Source organism: Gracilinanus agilis, chromosome 2 (genome assembly GCF_016433145.1).
Source record: "Gracilinanus agilis isolate LMUSP501 chromosome 2, AgileGrace, whole genome shotgun sequence".
In the NCBI taxonomy this organism is placed as follows: Eukaryota; Metazoa; Chordata; class Mammalia; order Didelphimorphia; family Didelphidae; genus Gracilinanus; species Gracilinanus agilis.
The window spans coordinates 331,865,302-331,881,034 of NC_058131.1; the positions used below are offsets into that span (position 1 = coordinate 331,865,302).

At 39.1% G+C, this 15,733-nt stretch overlaps 1 protein-coding gene across 1 annotated transcript in view; it reads left to right on the forward strand.

Moving 5' to 3' along the window:
- Nucleotides 1-15,403, forward strand: part of TNFSF15 (TNF superfamily member 15) — a 31,907-nt gene extending 16,504 nt beyond the window's left edge. Inside the window, exons 2-4 of the mRNA XM_044661515.1 lie at nt 2,904-2,946; nt 5,643-5,690; nt 14,949-15,403. Of these exons, the coding sequence (XP_044517450.1) occupies nt 2,904-2,946; nt 5,643-5,690; nt 14,949-15,403 (546 nt within the window). The remainder of the gene's footprint in view (nt 1-2,903; nt 2,947-5,642; nt 5,691-14,948) is intronic.
- Nucleotides 15,404-15,733: the final 330 nt, after the last annotated feature.

The window sequence follows — 15,733 nt, forward strand, 5'->3', positions numbered from 1 at the left end:
AGATGCTGTGTTCTAGGTAAGAAATGCAAAGATGAAAACAGCCCAGGGACTCCTCCCAAAGAGCTTAAGAGTCAGAGAGGGGGTGCTAGGGTGCAAATACTATGAAATTTGGTAGATTCAGATAAGAATCACAGAGTGATACAAAGAACTCTAAGAAAATTTGTAAAACAAGAGAACATTTTCATTTGAGTTGGTGAGGGGAAGGATCAGAAAAGGCTTCCTAATGTAAATGCCTCTTGGGCTAAGTCTTGAAGGAAGAAAAGAAGACAAAGTGATAGGAATTAAGGAGGGATGTGTAAATATGAAAAATGATAAAGGCTGGTATAAATATATAAATTAGTATTTTAATTAAAGCCATGCTGATAGATAAAATCATTAGACCACGCGCTTGTAAGCATTCAAAACTGCCGCCTCCATTTTGTTTCCTGTCTCTACCTCTTAAATCTGCTGGCCAAGACCCTACTAGCAAAGAGCGAGCCTACTTGCAAAAAAGACCACTTCCTCCTAACTCAGGAGATTTAAACCCTTCCCTGCGTCAAGACGTAAGCCTTCCCAAGCCCAAAAACCAGAAACGGAAACCCGTTGGACCATGGGAAATGTAGTTTGATACATTTCCCAAATTTCACTTTTACAGATGACCCTATAGAGTGTTTTCATTGTCAAAGGAGTCTGCACATCACTGGGCTCCACAGTGTAGTTTTGTGGGACAAAAAGGTTTGGCTTTTCTTTTTCTGGATCATATAAACAGGACCTAATTAGGCAAACCCTAATTAGACATATTAGTCATTTTAATCGTGTCTGACTCTGTAATTCTATTTTCTTGGCAAAGATCCTAAAATGGTTTGCCATTTCCTTCCCCAGTCCATTTTGCAGGTAAGGAAACTGAGGCAAAAAGTGTTAAGTCACTCACCTAGGTTCATACAGCTAGTATGTGTCTGAGGACAGACATTAACTCAGGAAGATTAATCTTCCTGATTCCAGACCCTATGCTCTGTCCATTATCACCTGGCTGCCCCTTACACGAATAGTAGGTGTATAAAATATTCTAAATAAATTTTGGATAGATGGGTACCTTTGGAGCAAGAAAAGAAAGTCTCACAGATAAACCTAACTCTAAATATAATTTCAGAGATTTTTGACTCCCAAATATATAGCTATAGTTTAGACCTAAGCATTGCCAAGTGCTGAACAAATAGAACTGTCCAAAAATGGGATGGGCTGGCTCATTATGGAGTGAGTACCCCCTCCCTGGAAAAATCAAACAGAAACTAGATTACTACTTATTGGAAATATCGTAGAGGAAATGTATAGGGCAGAGGATTAAACAAAATGATTTCCAATGGACCTAATAACTCTCTGATCAAATAAGAAATATGTAAAGCATTTTGTAAACCTAAAAGTACTTATATAAATATTGGTTATCTAGCAGAGGGAGTTTCGCTTAACACTCAGCTAACTTCTTGAATCTAAGTGAATGGAATAAAGTAGTCAGGTAATGGATTGGATAAAGCACCATGCCTGCAACCAAAAAGACATGAATTTTTAATTGTGCTTTCATTATCCATATATATATATATATACATATATATATATATATTTACAAAATAAATGCTATTATTTTGTAGATGAGAAACTGAGGCAGACAGATCAGGTGACTTGCTCAAGGTCACAAAGCTAATAAACGACTAAGGAAGGATTTGAAATCAAGTCTTTCTGACTCCAAGCGTCATGCCCTCTCCACTGTACCACCTTGCTGTCTAACACACACACAACTGTAAATGGAAATAAAGGTAGCTTCCTTGCAGGCTGCGTGGTACATAAGTGTTTTAACAAGTCAGAGGAATGATCATTCTAAATAAGAAAAAGGAAAGGCAAGCTTACATCTAAGGGCACATTATTATAATTAGAAATAATAAGGGCTGATATAAATATATAAATTAGTATTTTAATTAAAGCCATACTGATAGATAAAGTCATTAGACCACGCGCTTGTAAGAATTTAAAACTGCTGCCTAGCCATAATTACCTCCCCTCTCCTCCTGGGCCCAGTAGCTAAAGAGGAAGTTCAAAGTCACTACAGGAGCCTATATCCCTTCTCTTACATCCTCCCACTTCCAGTCTACCATGAGGAATCATGGGAAATGTAGTTTCAAAGTCTCCCACATGTCCATAGTAAATATAAATATACTTTTAGATGGCATTTCTCAAATTTCACTTTTACAATTCCCCCTGAGGTCCGGCAAAAAAAAGGTTAGCCCTTTTTCTTCGCTGGACCTGTAAAAATAGACAACTCCTAAAATTTAGGAATTTGGGGGATAAAAGAAATGGATAAACAAATGGATAAAACTAGCCGCATTGACAAAAAACCAATTTGGGGGCAGTCCCCTATTGGTATAACGGTGTACAATTAGAACAAATTGCATTCAACTCAATTTCCACTCCCCATAGTTCAATCAACTGCACCCCAAAGTTCAAATTTGGTCTTCATGGTACAGTGAAGGCTTTTCAGACATCTTCATGGTGTCTTCACCAAACAGGTTCGTCATCTGGATTCTGGGGAGATGGCAAGATCCTTATCCTGAAATTATTTTCAAAAGAATTTAAACTTTACATTATAGATTACAAAACATACATTTTCTTTTAAGATTTATACAACATCCAGATGGGACTTCAAAGTCAGAAAGTGCGGGCACTTAAGAAAGGTAGGAAAGTCATTTAAAGAGGAAGCTGATCATTATTTATAACTGCATGGAAGAGGAAGATGCTGGGTACTCGGTGCTCCCCAGGAACAACCTTTTAGGAGCCATTTCCCCCACCCCACTGTGATCTGAGCTCAGCAGCAGCAGTAGTAGCATTTCTTTGTAGGAGAGAAAAGTTTTAACTACGTCTGTCTTTTCCAACAGTTTCCAAAAGCCTGGGGATCTGAGCGGTTATATCAGCGAGCTTGTAAGTTTATTTATCTTCTTTTTTCTTATGCTAAAAAAATGTGAGGTTCTTCTTGAAATATGGAGTGTGCACAGGGAGGAAACAACTTAGCTCCAAAGTCCCTACCCCACGGATTAGTGAAAATGTTTCTTGAATGGATTCTGGTGGGCTTCATGCTCAAACTGCCTTTGTTTCTGGTTCATCGGGGGTCTACACCCAAAGGAAAGCCCTAAGCTATTGCAAGGGGGCATAGCCAGGGTGTTGCTGGATATAGAGGGCTGGAGCAAGGGGTGGGCCTTTGCAGGACAGCCTAACAGAATAGAAAGCTCATTGGAGTAGGTGTCTGAAGACCTAGGTTTGACTTCCAGCCCTGTAATTCATCAAGTCATCACAGGAAAATCTAGAGCTCTGAACCTCATTCTTTTTATCGATAAGGCAATTTAGCCTAAGAAGCAAGATGATGCAAAGTGTCATAGAATTTAGGAGTCACAGGTCCTGGATTCAAATCCAAATCTTAGCACTTACTACCTGCTTGACCTTGGACAAATCGTTCAACTTTTTTCTAGCCCTTAGGCTCTCCATCTATAATAGGAGGTTAAGGCAGATAACCTTCAAGGTCCAATCCAGCTTTAAATCTATGACTCTATTAAACAGATAAGAAGTTCCTAGGTTGGTCAGGGGACCCCATAGGGGTCCCTGAGATCCTTTCAGGGTATCTACAAGGTCAAAACTGTTTTCATAAGAAGAAAAAGACATTTTAATTTCCAAAATAGTAAAGATTAATATTTCTCAAAAACATCAATAGATATAACATCTGAACAAAAGCTCTTGAGCAGTGGAGTCCTTGATGTTTTTTAAGAGTATAAAGGGAACCTAAGACCAAAAAATTTGAGAACTGTAACAGACTAAGCAAGGGGCCAAGCAAGATTGCATTTTGATGGAATTCTGAGGACCCAGGAGAGGTGACCCTTGGGCTGAAGCTGAGAATTCTGGGAAGGAAAAACCAACGGACACTTGCTGTTCTCTGGACTTTTGGGGAGGAAGGGAGGTGGGAGGCAGTGTTTTCCGGGGGACCCTGAATATCTCAAAAAGCCTAAATCTGAGATTTTACCAGAACTTCGGTTACTATAGCCAGTCTAATTGATTCTGCATCTTCAGTGAACATCTCGGAAGACAAATATTGCAGTTTCCCTTGTTGGCTAAGGAGCCAGAGATTCTGGTGGGAGGGAGATGGCCCTTGGGGGGCTAAGCCTAGGTTGGTTTTAGATATTACATTCCCTCTTTAGCCATTTGTAACCTTTTAGGATAGGAGTTTTACTGGAGTCCTGAGATAGTTAAAAAAGATTGAAAGTTACAGAAGAAATCTAAGTTACTGCTCAGCCCTGGGAAAGACAGAGACTAGACCATATTAATTTCACCCTCACCCTCTTCCCTGAAATCTTTCCCCTTTATCCCTGAATACCTTGTTCTTGATTAAACCCCTATTGAGTTATTTAAGATAGGATTTTGGATAGTGTCTTCTAGGAGGGAGGCAGCATCTCCAGGGTGGTGAATAGAAGGAGTGATAACACTTAATATTGGAGGGCAGTCAGTTTGGGGTAGGGGGAAGTTTCTGCTCAAATAACCAGGCTCTGGGTAATTGAAGGGGACCATTTGGCTCTCATTCAACTCACAACACTTCCCTCAACCCCAACACTTCCATTTTGGGGAACCTCCTCATGTGTTACACCCTCAAGGGATTCCCAAGTAAGGAGGGGTGATGAGAGTAGCTTGGACCCATATCCTTTCAGTCAAGGGGGTTTCCAGAGCACGCCCCATCTATCAGTTACCCCCCTTCTTATAGAACCAAAACACCAAATGATCTCTAAAGTCCCTTATAGCTCTTTATAGTCCTATGATCTTTAAGTGTTGCTTTAGGGCCCTTTTTTGGAAAAAAAGGGTGGAGGTTTGTGAGTTTTCATCTTTTAAATGCAATCAGAGGGGGCAGCTAGGTAACTCAGTGGATTGAGAGCCAGGCCTAGAGACGGGAGGTCCTAGGTTCAAATCTAGCCTCAGACACTTCCCAGCTGTGTGACCCTGGGCAAGTCACTTGACCCCCGTTGCCTACCCTTACCACTCTTCTGCCTTGGAGCCAATACACAGTATTGACTCCAACACAGAAGGTAAGGGTTTAAAAAAATTTTTAATAAAAAAATAAACAAATGCAGTCAGAAAATAAGAAGCCAAAAGTAAAAGGAGTGTATCTTGACCTATTAAGTTAAGGATTCTTCATCTTTTTTGGGTCATGGAACTCTTGGCATTCTGGAGAAACCTCGGAACCCCTTCTCAGAATAATGCTTTTAATTGCATAAAATAAAATACACAGGATCACAAAGGAAATTAATGATATTGTTATTATGTTATCAAAATTGTTTGGTTTTGATTTTTTAGAAAACTCACAGGCCTGAGGTAAAGAACTGGGCTAGACCATCCCTGCCACCATGCCTAGAATTAAAGTTACCATAGGAATAGCAACACAGGTGAACAGTGAGCTCCTCTGAAGCACTGAAATTCTTCATGATTGGTCACCCAACAATACTGCTGCCCAATATACCCTTTCAAAATACAAAATAGAATATCTTCCTATCGTCACACCTTCCAGGAAGAGCTACAAACAAAAACTGTTAGCTTGAGGCAAACCAGGACATATATAAATTATGCTTTGTCTTCTGTTGCAGATATACCCCACAGGTCTAATTCAGACAAGCCAAGAGCACATCTGACAGGTAATTTTTCTTCATTGGGAATAATTCATTCCCTAGAACACTATCAACTGAGCTACGTGGTCAGAGAGAGAAAACTTAGGGCTACTATGCATTGAATAATCTCAGTGATGGAGACAGTATGATCGATCTTCTTAGAGGGTTTAGGAGCCAAAGCTAGGTTTCACAACTATGATATCATCAGCGAGAAGGGTTCCTTTGCAAGAATATACCCTCTATAAATAGAGATCTGCAACTTAGTCTCAGAGAACTGCCTCGGACATTGAGGTTAAGTGATTTGCCCAGGGTCACATAGCTAGCATGGAAAGGTTGGAAGGGATCCAAGAGGATGTTTAGACCAACCCATCCCCTCCACAAGGTTTAGGGAAGAATCTTCTCTACAATATCTGGCCTTTGATGCCCACTGCAGGCAAAAATGTTTTAACTTCTTCCCAGAACTTTTTGCAAAAGGATCCAAAGGAACCTTCTAAATGTGTGAGGGGCAGAACATGGACCCAATTTCCTGCCTTCAAGGCTGGCTCTCCAACCACCTCACCAAGCTGCCTCACATATGGTATAAATTAGGGTGGGGAAATACTCATGGATTGAAATAGCCCCAATATTCAATTTTGAGGCTTTGTCAAATTGCCTGGATTGAAAGTTCTTGGCTTCAAACTGGAAATCATATCTCTTCAGAAAAAAAAAATCAAGCCTGGGATTTCCAATTCTTCTTTCTTGTGAATGAGCAGGACAAAAGTACATGAAAAACCCCTTAGCATTTAAACTCCCAGGGATTTAAAGAATATTATTATTATTACCAAATGTGGAAGGCGAGGAAGAATTCCTCAGGGATTAAAAATTATGATTTGCCTAATCAATTGCAAGAAGTGAAAAGTCTAGGGAAAAGGTAAGACAACAGGCACAAGACAGTACCACTCACAAGGACCAAGACCATACCTTCTCTTCCTCTGTCACTAGCACAGTGCCCTGCAAACAGCAGAAAAATATACATCTAGTGAATTTGGGGAGGTGGGGGGTTCAAAACAACCTTGCCATAAACATACCTACACACACACACACACATAAAGTGTGTGTGTGTGTATGTATGGATGTTTATGGAAGCTATTTTTTAAACCCTTACTTTTGATAAAGAATCAATACTAAGTATTGTTTCCAAGGCAGAAGAGCAATAAAGGCTAGGCAATTAGGGTTAAGTGACTTGCCCAAGATCACACAGCTGAGAATTATCAGAGGATGGATTTGAACCCAGGACTTGTAGTCTTCAGACCTGGCACTCGAGCTTCCCCAAAACCAGCTTTTTCTCAGACACTAAACATATTGGTATAGAGGCGCAATGTCCCTCATTGTGTCCTCCAATCCAGGACTCCAAATTTTATCCCAAGTTTAGAAGGGTATCCCCCAAAGATCCTTCATTCTTTCTAAGGTATGAGAGTAGATCCAACTTAGTATCACTTTTTTCAATATAATAATAATAATAATTATTATTATTATAGCTAACATTTATATAGTGCTAACATAGCAAGCATTTATATAATGCTTCCTATGTGTCAAGTGATTATAGTTATGGTATCATTTGATCTTCGCTATAACTTTAGTAGGTAGGCACTATTAATCCTCATTTTACGACTGAGGAAATTGAAGCAAAGTTTAAGTGACTTGTCTAGGGTCACACAGCTATTTGAATTTGAACTTGAGTCTTCCTGACTCTAACTGCCCCAATATGTTAGCAAGCTATGATTTCAGAAGCTTGGGTAATGCCTCCTCCCACATAGATTACAATTCATTTGAATTTAGCCAAAAGTCTTCAAGAATTACTATGGTCAATAAACTGATCACCCTGCATCCTGGTGAAAGGCATCTCTAAACTAAACTGGATTATTCTTCTGGCAACAGATCAAGATTCCATACTCAATGTCTTTAGTGCTTGGGCAGGAGATCTACCATAGAATAGACACCATGAGTATAGCCTCCAAGAGCACCCCTTCCATGCCACAATGAGACGTCGTTACCCAGTGGGAAATCCTTTATTTCAAAACCAATTGGCCTTTCTTCCACAGACAATCCTCATAGTGCCTGAGCTGCAGAGCATAATAAACAGCTTCAGAAATACACCTGAGAATGTTTTGAGTCCAAGCAAGATACGCGGAAATCCATTCAACAACATTTACTTCCTCTACAATTAATTTGGGTTTTTTGCTTTGTTTTGGGAGGATGAAGGTCCAAACTTGGACTTCACTAGTGTAGAGAACTCCCAGGAAGGGAAATTTCTCTACTGATGCAGATCCACAGTTATCTAAGAACTTATAAAATTGTTCTTTGATTGTTTTTAGTAGTGTCTCACTCTTCATAAGCCCATCTAGGGTCTTTTTTGGAAATAATCCTGGAGTAGTTTTCCATTTCACTCTCCAGCTCATTTCACAGATGAGGAAACTGAGGCAAACAGTGCTAAGTAACTTGTCCAAGATTACACAGCTAGTATCTGAGGCTGGATTTGAACTCAAGTCTTCTGAGCCCCAGTGCTATCTCCACTATGCCACCTAGCAGCCTCTTATAGAGTTAGTTGTCTGAGGTTAAATACCTTGCTGAAAATCACACAGCCTGTATTATATGAGGCCAAACTTAAATTCAAACTTCTCTGACCCTGAGGCAGCATTTTTATCCACTATATTATATTGCCTCTCAATGAATTTTGTTCACTTGGGATGTTTTTATTTTTTAAGATTTAACTAACCAATTTCCTATAGAAAATTTTGAAACCAAAATATATCCCCCAAGGCCTCCCCATGACCTTTATATGTTTTCTTGCCTGAATGCTTTATCAAAAAGAATGCATTCCATGGGCAGCTGGGTAGCTCAGTGGAGGGCAGCTGGGTAGCTCAGTGGATTGAGAGCCAGGCCTAGAGATGGGAGGTCCTAGGTTCAAATCTGGCCTCAGACACTTCCCAGCTGTGTGACCTTGGGCAAGTCACTTGACCCCCATTGCCTACCCTTACCCACTCTTCCACCAAGGAACTAATACACAGAAGTTAAGGGTTTAAAAAAAAAAAAAAAAAGAAAAAAAAGAAAAAAAAAAAAAAGAATGCATTCCTTAAAAAAAAATCAGGCAGATTTGAATAAATGTGGTCTTTGCCACCAGCCAGTAGGAATTAATGAATAAACAGCTTAGTTGCTGTTACACATTGACCCTACCAAATCACAGACAATCTCAAGAAGCCACCTCTTTTTATTCAGGACTTTGACCTTCCAATACAATTTGTGATTACTTTTTATGCATTAATTTTTCTAAGCAATGGAGAGACAGATGAAAAATATCAAGAACAAAGAAAAGGAAGCTCTTAGGGTAACTAATGAGTTCCCTTTTTTGTTGGAAGCAAGAGAAATATCCGTAAATCATTTATTTGAGAGACCTCTCCTGTGTGTGTGTGTGTGTGTGTGTGTGTGTGTGTGTGTGTGTGTGTGTGTGCGCGCATGTGTAGGGGGGGGAGGATGGGGGGGGTGTCTGCATGTATGTGTGATGGCTAAAGATCAAACATCAGATTATATCTGCCAAAGGAAAGAGAGTTAGCAAACAAATGAATAAGTGCTCTCTTTAAACTTCTCACTGAAGCATAATCAGCCACTTAAGGGAAGATTCATTGTGGTTGTCAATACATGAAGGTGTCAACTAAGCCTGGGTGCCTTTTACAAAACTGAATCATACTAATGGGAAGTTAAAACCTTTTTGCTTGCCCTGGGCATTGAAGGCCAGTTGGACATCGATGGCCAGATGTTATAGAGAGCATTTCTCCATAACCCCTGTAGAGGAGATGGGCTCTACTTCTAATTCTCAGACTTGGTGAGCCTGTGGTTCTGGCCATTTAGCTTCTGTTGAAAGACCCACAATAAGAAAAAAACACAACTTTCTCAGGCTTTCCATTCCTTTTTGGACAGCTTTAATTTTTAGGATGGTTTTCCTCATCCTGAACCAAAATCTTCCTCCTACAACTTTTTTTTTAACCCTTACTTTCCATATTACAATCAATACTATATATTGATTTCAAGGCAGAAGAGTGGTAAGAGCTAGGCAATGGGTTAAGTGGCTTGCCTAGGATCACACAGCTAAGAGCTTCGTTTGAGATCACATTTGGACTCAGATCCTCCCGTCTCCCGGTCTGGTACTCTGTCCACTGAGCCAGCTAGCTGCCCTGACACATTTATTTTTTCAGAGCCAGTTGTTAAATATTTACCAGTATACCACTGAAAAGAACTACCACCTCCTTCCTCTCCAAGCACAATAGTAGCTGTGGGATCTGTCATACTGTTGACCCATACTGAACTGAAACCCTCAGATTTGTACTTATCAGCCAGGGGAAACTGGGCAAGTCACTCTCTGAACCTCATTTTCCTCATCTGTAAACTAAATGACATGTTAAGTCAGCTCCAGCCCCAAATTCTATAATCACATGATAAAAGAGCTCTATACTCCATTCAGTATTTAAAGTATATCAGATCTCATTGGTTTGGGATTACTTCCACCAACAGAGATGGCAACATCTTCTATGCCGTAGGGGATTGGTGTGAGTTGAGGTGGCCCAAAATGAAATAAAATACAATGATCACCTGGTAGCCAGCTTTCTGGCGATGACCGTTTCTAAATTTATGTAGGCTGATCTGTGGATCATAGATACAGTCTCTTTGCTAAAAGGAAGACACACACCAGAAAGAGCGTGGAACTTGGACTTAGGAGACTTGGGCTCACATCCTAGCTCTGACTCTTATTAGCTATGTGATCAGAAGCAAGTCAGAGACTCATTCTCTTCATCTATAAAATGGAGCTTGTGGCACCTCTCTGGTAGGACTACGGTGAGGAAGATTTATAGAGGGGTAAAGTTAGTAAGGGGGAGAGTTATCTTTCTTTGTATCTCCAGTGCTAGGCACCTAATAAATGCTAGCTGATCGACAATTTTCAATTCAGGAGCTAGAAAGGACCTCAGAGGCTATCTGGGAAAACTAAGACCCAAAGGGTTCAATAACTTGCCTGTGGTGATATAGCTAAAAGGTGTAAGAAGAACAATTCAAACCCAGCTCTTCTAGAATAATAACACCATGATAATCATCATGATCATAATAATAACTAGCATTTATGAAATACCATGTATCAGGCACTTTACTAAGCACTTTATGATTATTATTTCATTTGATCCTCAGAACAACCCTAAAAAGTAGGTGCTATTGTCTTCATATTCCAGATGAGGAAATGGAGGCAAATAGGGTTAAGCAGCTTGTCCTGGGTCACAGAGCTATTAAATGTCTGAGGCTGGATTTGAACTCCGGTATCCCTGACTCCAAACCTGACATTTTATCCATTATATTGCACATTCTCGCTGTTTTTGCTCTCCACAAGCTTCTCTTTTCCATCTATTTAAATGTATTTTGAAATTTTTTCTTTATCTTATTCCAGTGACAAATTTATACATGAGTTTTCCAACATTAAATGACTCATGTTGTCTCCCTCCCCCCTTCCACAGTTGACAAGCAATTCTACCAGGTTATACATGTAATATCACTCAAAACCTGTTTCCATATTATTCATCTTTGTAAGTGAATAATTTCTTCTGCATTTCTACTCCCACAGTTCTTTCTCTAGATGTAGATAGTATTCCTTTTCATAAGTCCCTCACAATTGTCCTGGATTGTCGAATTGCTGGTAGTAGCAAAGTCTATTATATTTGATCATCCCACAGTGTTTCAGTTTCTGTGTACAATATTCTCCTGGTTCTGCTTATTTCACTCTGCATCAGTTCATGGAGGTCTTTCCAGTTCTTATAGAAATCAACTGCTTCATCATTCCTTATAGCACAATAATATTCCATCACCATCATATACCATAATTTGTTCAGCCATTCCCCAATACAGGGGCATCCTCTCAGTTTCCAATCTTTGCCACCACAAAAAGGACAGCTATAAATATCAAATCCACTTTTAAATAAGTTTTGGCACTAAAAGAGTGTGGGGTAAATTTTAATTATCTGGGAAATGCAAAAGCTCAAGAATCCCTTTCTTTCTCTACAATGAATAAACTGTTCTTGGATTGTTCTATAAATTTGAGACAATTAACTCCTAGTCTTCTAATTAATACTTAGTGAATTGAGAAAAACAGGCTACAGAGATGATAATTATTTTTATTAGGCTACTGTTCAACATCAGAAATTTTAGAATCTGTAGCTGGAGCTGCCCATTCAGTCCTACTCTCTTGTGAGAAATTATTGATTTATGTCCCCTCTCCCACAAAGTTCTCTAGTTACATCCAAAAGCCACCACAAAATCAAGGATGATGCTCTACTTCATCACGTCCCCACTGGAGGCATTCAAATTACAGGCTCACTCCATTAGGTCTTCACTAATTGATTTCATGGATATCTCCAGAAAAAAATCTCACTCCAGACTGGCTTAGTCTTGCCTTTCCACCACAGTAGCTTATAAGATCTGGTTGCCAAAAAATGTCACAGTCAACATGTCCAATAACTCAGCCAAGAAGACATTCAAATTTATTGTTTGGGGATTATCCAGGGTTTAACCCTACAGTTAATGTTCTGCTAATGAGGCAGCTAGGTGGCATAACGGAGAGAGTGCTGGGCCCAGAGCCAGGAAGACTCATCTTCATGAGTTCAAATCTGGCCTCAGACACTTACTAGTTATATAACTCTGAGCAAATCACAACTCCTATTTGCCTCAATCCCTCATCCGTGAAATGAACTGGAGAAGAAAATGTCAAACCACTCCATTGTCTTTCTCAAGAAAACCCCAAATGGGGTCACAAAGAGTTGGACGTGACTGAAAAATGACTAAACAATAGCAACAACAGTCTGCTAATTAGAGCAGATGTTTTGGAAGCCTCAAAACCCAAAGTAATTTTGAGTCTTTGACTGTACTTCAACTGACAACTTGATAAACCTGCCCCAGGCTGTGTTCCCCTGATATATTATCAAGAAGCCAGAATCACTTCTCTGCATTAATGGGGGCTACAGAAGAGAACTTTAGTTGACCAAGTCCATGTGCTATGTAAAGGTGTTGCTGTTGTTAATGTTATTATCATTATCTTGTCTTCATCTTATTCAATGGAACTCAGATGGAAAAAGTCTCAGGATTTATCACTTTGATGGTAACATTCATTTATATTGAATAATTTCTAGATTCTTGCAGAAGCAAAAATGGCTATTTTTTAGTAAACAAATAAAAATGTTAGGATGTAGGTTCACAGAAAGCATCCTTAATGCAAGTCCAGTAGGAGACGGGATGAAGGGTATGGTTATGGACCTTATCCTTTTCCCTCAAGATTCTGATTTTTTTTTCTATTGCATCTCTATATTTTGAAAGATTTTCATTGCACATGGCTTCGAGTATTTATGTGATTATAAGTATTTATATGATGATATCTAACAAAATCATTCATTTTGAATGAACTAATGTCATATCCAGTTGATAGTGGACAATGGTCTATCTGTAATGATGCTCTGCTTCCAGTAAGCTTATTATCAGTTGACTTCTCAAGAATATTTTAACATCTGTATTTGTAACATGAGGATGTGTCTTCATGTTGCTTCATGAAAGATAGGAAGTTGCTGATCTATAGTTCTAACTTCTGGGTCACATCTTGCTCACATTCTTTTGTTATTTATACTTACATTTATCACCAAGTTATTTGATAGATGTTAAATTTTTGTATCCTGCAAGGATGTATTGCACAAAATTTTCTGTTCCTTTGTATAATCCGCACTAACCACCAAATCCAAGATCCCTAAGGACAACTCTTCTGTAATAAGTGGCAGTGACAATCTAGTCCTGAATTACCATCACAAACAATTCTGTTTTCAGAAACATATCTGCATGTCTCAGTCATTCATTTCTCTCTTCTTTGTCAGCATATGTTTGTCTGAGTTCATGGGTATGTCACCTGGGGAAGGAATTTTGATGACACTCTTAGATTTTAGCTTTTTCACCATCTCCATAGGTAACTACTGATTACATTTAACAAATCCAATGTTATGTACCAGTTATCAGCATTTACCTTTGCTTGATGAAATGATGTCTTTCTATCCATTCTGAAAGTATTTCTATAGGTTTGGGACCTGTTTATCATGTGATCTAAGAATCTCTATCCATCCTCTTCTTCCTTTAGTGTAAGAATCATTCATTATTCCATAGATGAGCTACCTTACATTAATGAGCCCTGTGTTCCGTTGATATTTTGTAAGCTTTTATTAGCATATTTTTCAAGTCAGTTATAGTCCATTTTATGGCTTTGAAAGCATTCATTAAGACTGATATTGCCTGTGTTCATTGCTTTCAATATATTCTTCCTATTGATGATGGAGGAAGGAAGGAAATAAGAATTCATTAAGTGCCTATGAGGCAGTTGGTGCATCTACAAATATGATCTTATTTGATTCTCACAACGATCCCGGGAGGTCATTGCTATTATTATTCTCATTTTACTGTTAAGGAAACAGAGGCAAGCAAAAATTAAGTGACTTGCTTCAGGCAGGGTCACACAAGTGAGAAAATATTTGAATTCAGGTCTTCCTGGCTTCAAGCCCATCGCTCTCTCCACTATGCCACCTAACATATCTGATTGATGGTGGCGGTGATGATATTGAATAGTTTTCCGAAAACTGAATAGTGTGTAATTATAACTAAGTATGGCCCTAAAGAAGAGGTGAAAAGATGTACCTCCCCTCTTCTTTGTAGTTTATGGAGATTCTGGGTGTAGAACATTCCTTTTTAAATCCTTGCTTTCTGTCTTAGTAACAACTCTATGATAGAATGGTAAGGTCTAGTAGATAGAATGGTAAGGGCTAGGCAAATGGGGTTAAATGACTTGTTCACCCAGCCAGGAAGAGTCTGAGGCCAAATTTGAACCCAGGTGCTCCCAACTCCATGCCTAGCACTCTATCCACTGTGCCACCTTGCTGACTGGCTCAGGATGGCATATTGCATATACTTTCAGACGTGGTGGATGTGTTGATTGGATTGTTTAATTGTATTCCCCCTCCTTTTTAATTCTTTGTTGCAAGGGACAAGTCACTAGCTGTGGGAGGACAGATGGATATATCTGAAAACAAAGATAGCATAAAACCAAAAGATAACACTAAAAATGAAAAAGAAGAAGAATAAATATTCCTAAAAAGGAAAGATTTGTCCTTCTTGGTGACTGCTATTTCTTTTACAGAGATCTATTGATCCCATGTGAGCAAAGCTAAATTTTTGTGTGTTTCTCCCTAGCTATTCGACAGAATCCTATAACTCCTATGAAAGATTCATGGCCGGCTCTCCAGTGGGAACATAAACTTGGCTCTGCCTTCGTCAAAAACCAAATGAACTACACCAACAAGTTCCTGGTGATTCCAGAGTCAGGAGATTACTTTGTGTATTCACAAGTCACTTTTCGAGGCAGCACACCAGAATGTGGTAAAATTAATCAGAAGGATCGATCCACCAAACCAGATTACATAACTCAGGTCATCACCAGAGTCACTGACAGATACCCTGAGCCAACACAGCTTTTAACAGGGACCAAGTCCATCTGTGAGATAGGCAGCAATTGGTTTATTCCAATTTACCTGGGTGCTGTTTTTCCTATGCAAGAGGGGGATAAGCTGATGGTAAATGTCAGTGACATCTCTCTTGTGGATTATACCAAAGAAGACAAAACATTCTTTGGGGCATTCCTGTTATAGGGATCAAAGAAGCCATCACTTGTGAAGGGATCTTCTGTTTTGATTGACTATTTCCAATCCCTAATTTTAATCATTTGTATATACTTAAACTCAGAAAATCTCATGAAAACTAGTATGGAGAAGGGGAGAGAAATTCCACTGTTGGTAATTTAGGTAGGAAGTTCTAAAGTAGGAAGAGCACTTTATAATATGCCTAGAAGATGAGAATTCTAAGCAAGGTATATTAAAAAAAATCATGGAATTCAGATGCTCAGAAGTAGATAAGATCTCAGGGCACAGAATATTTACGTTAGGAATAACCTTAAAATACAGAATGTTAGAATTTAATGA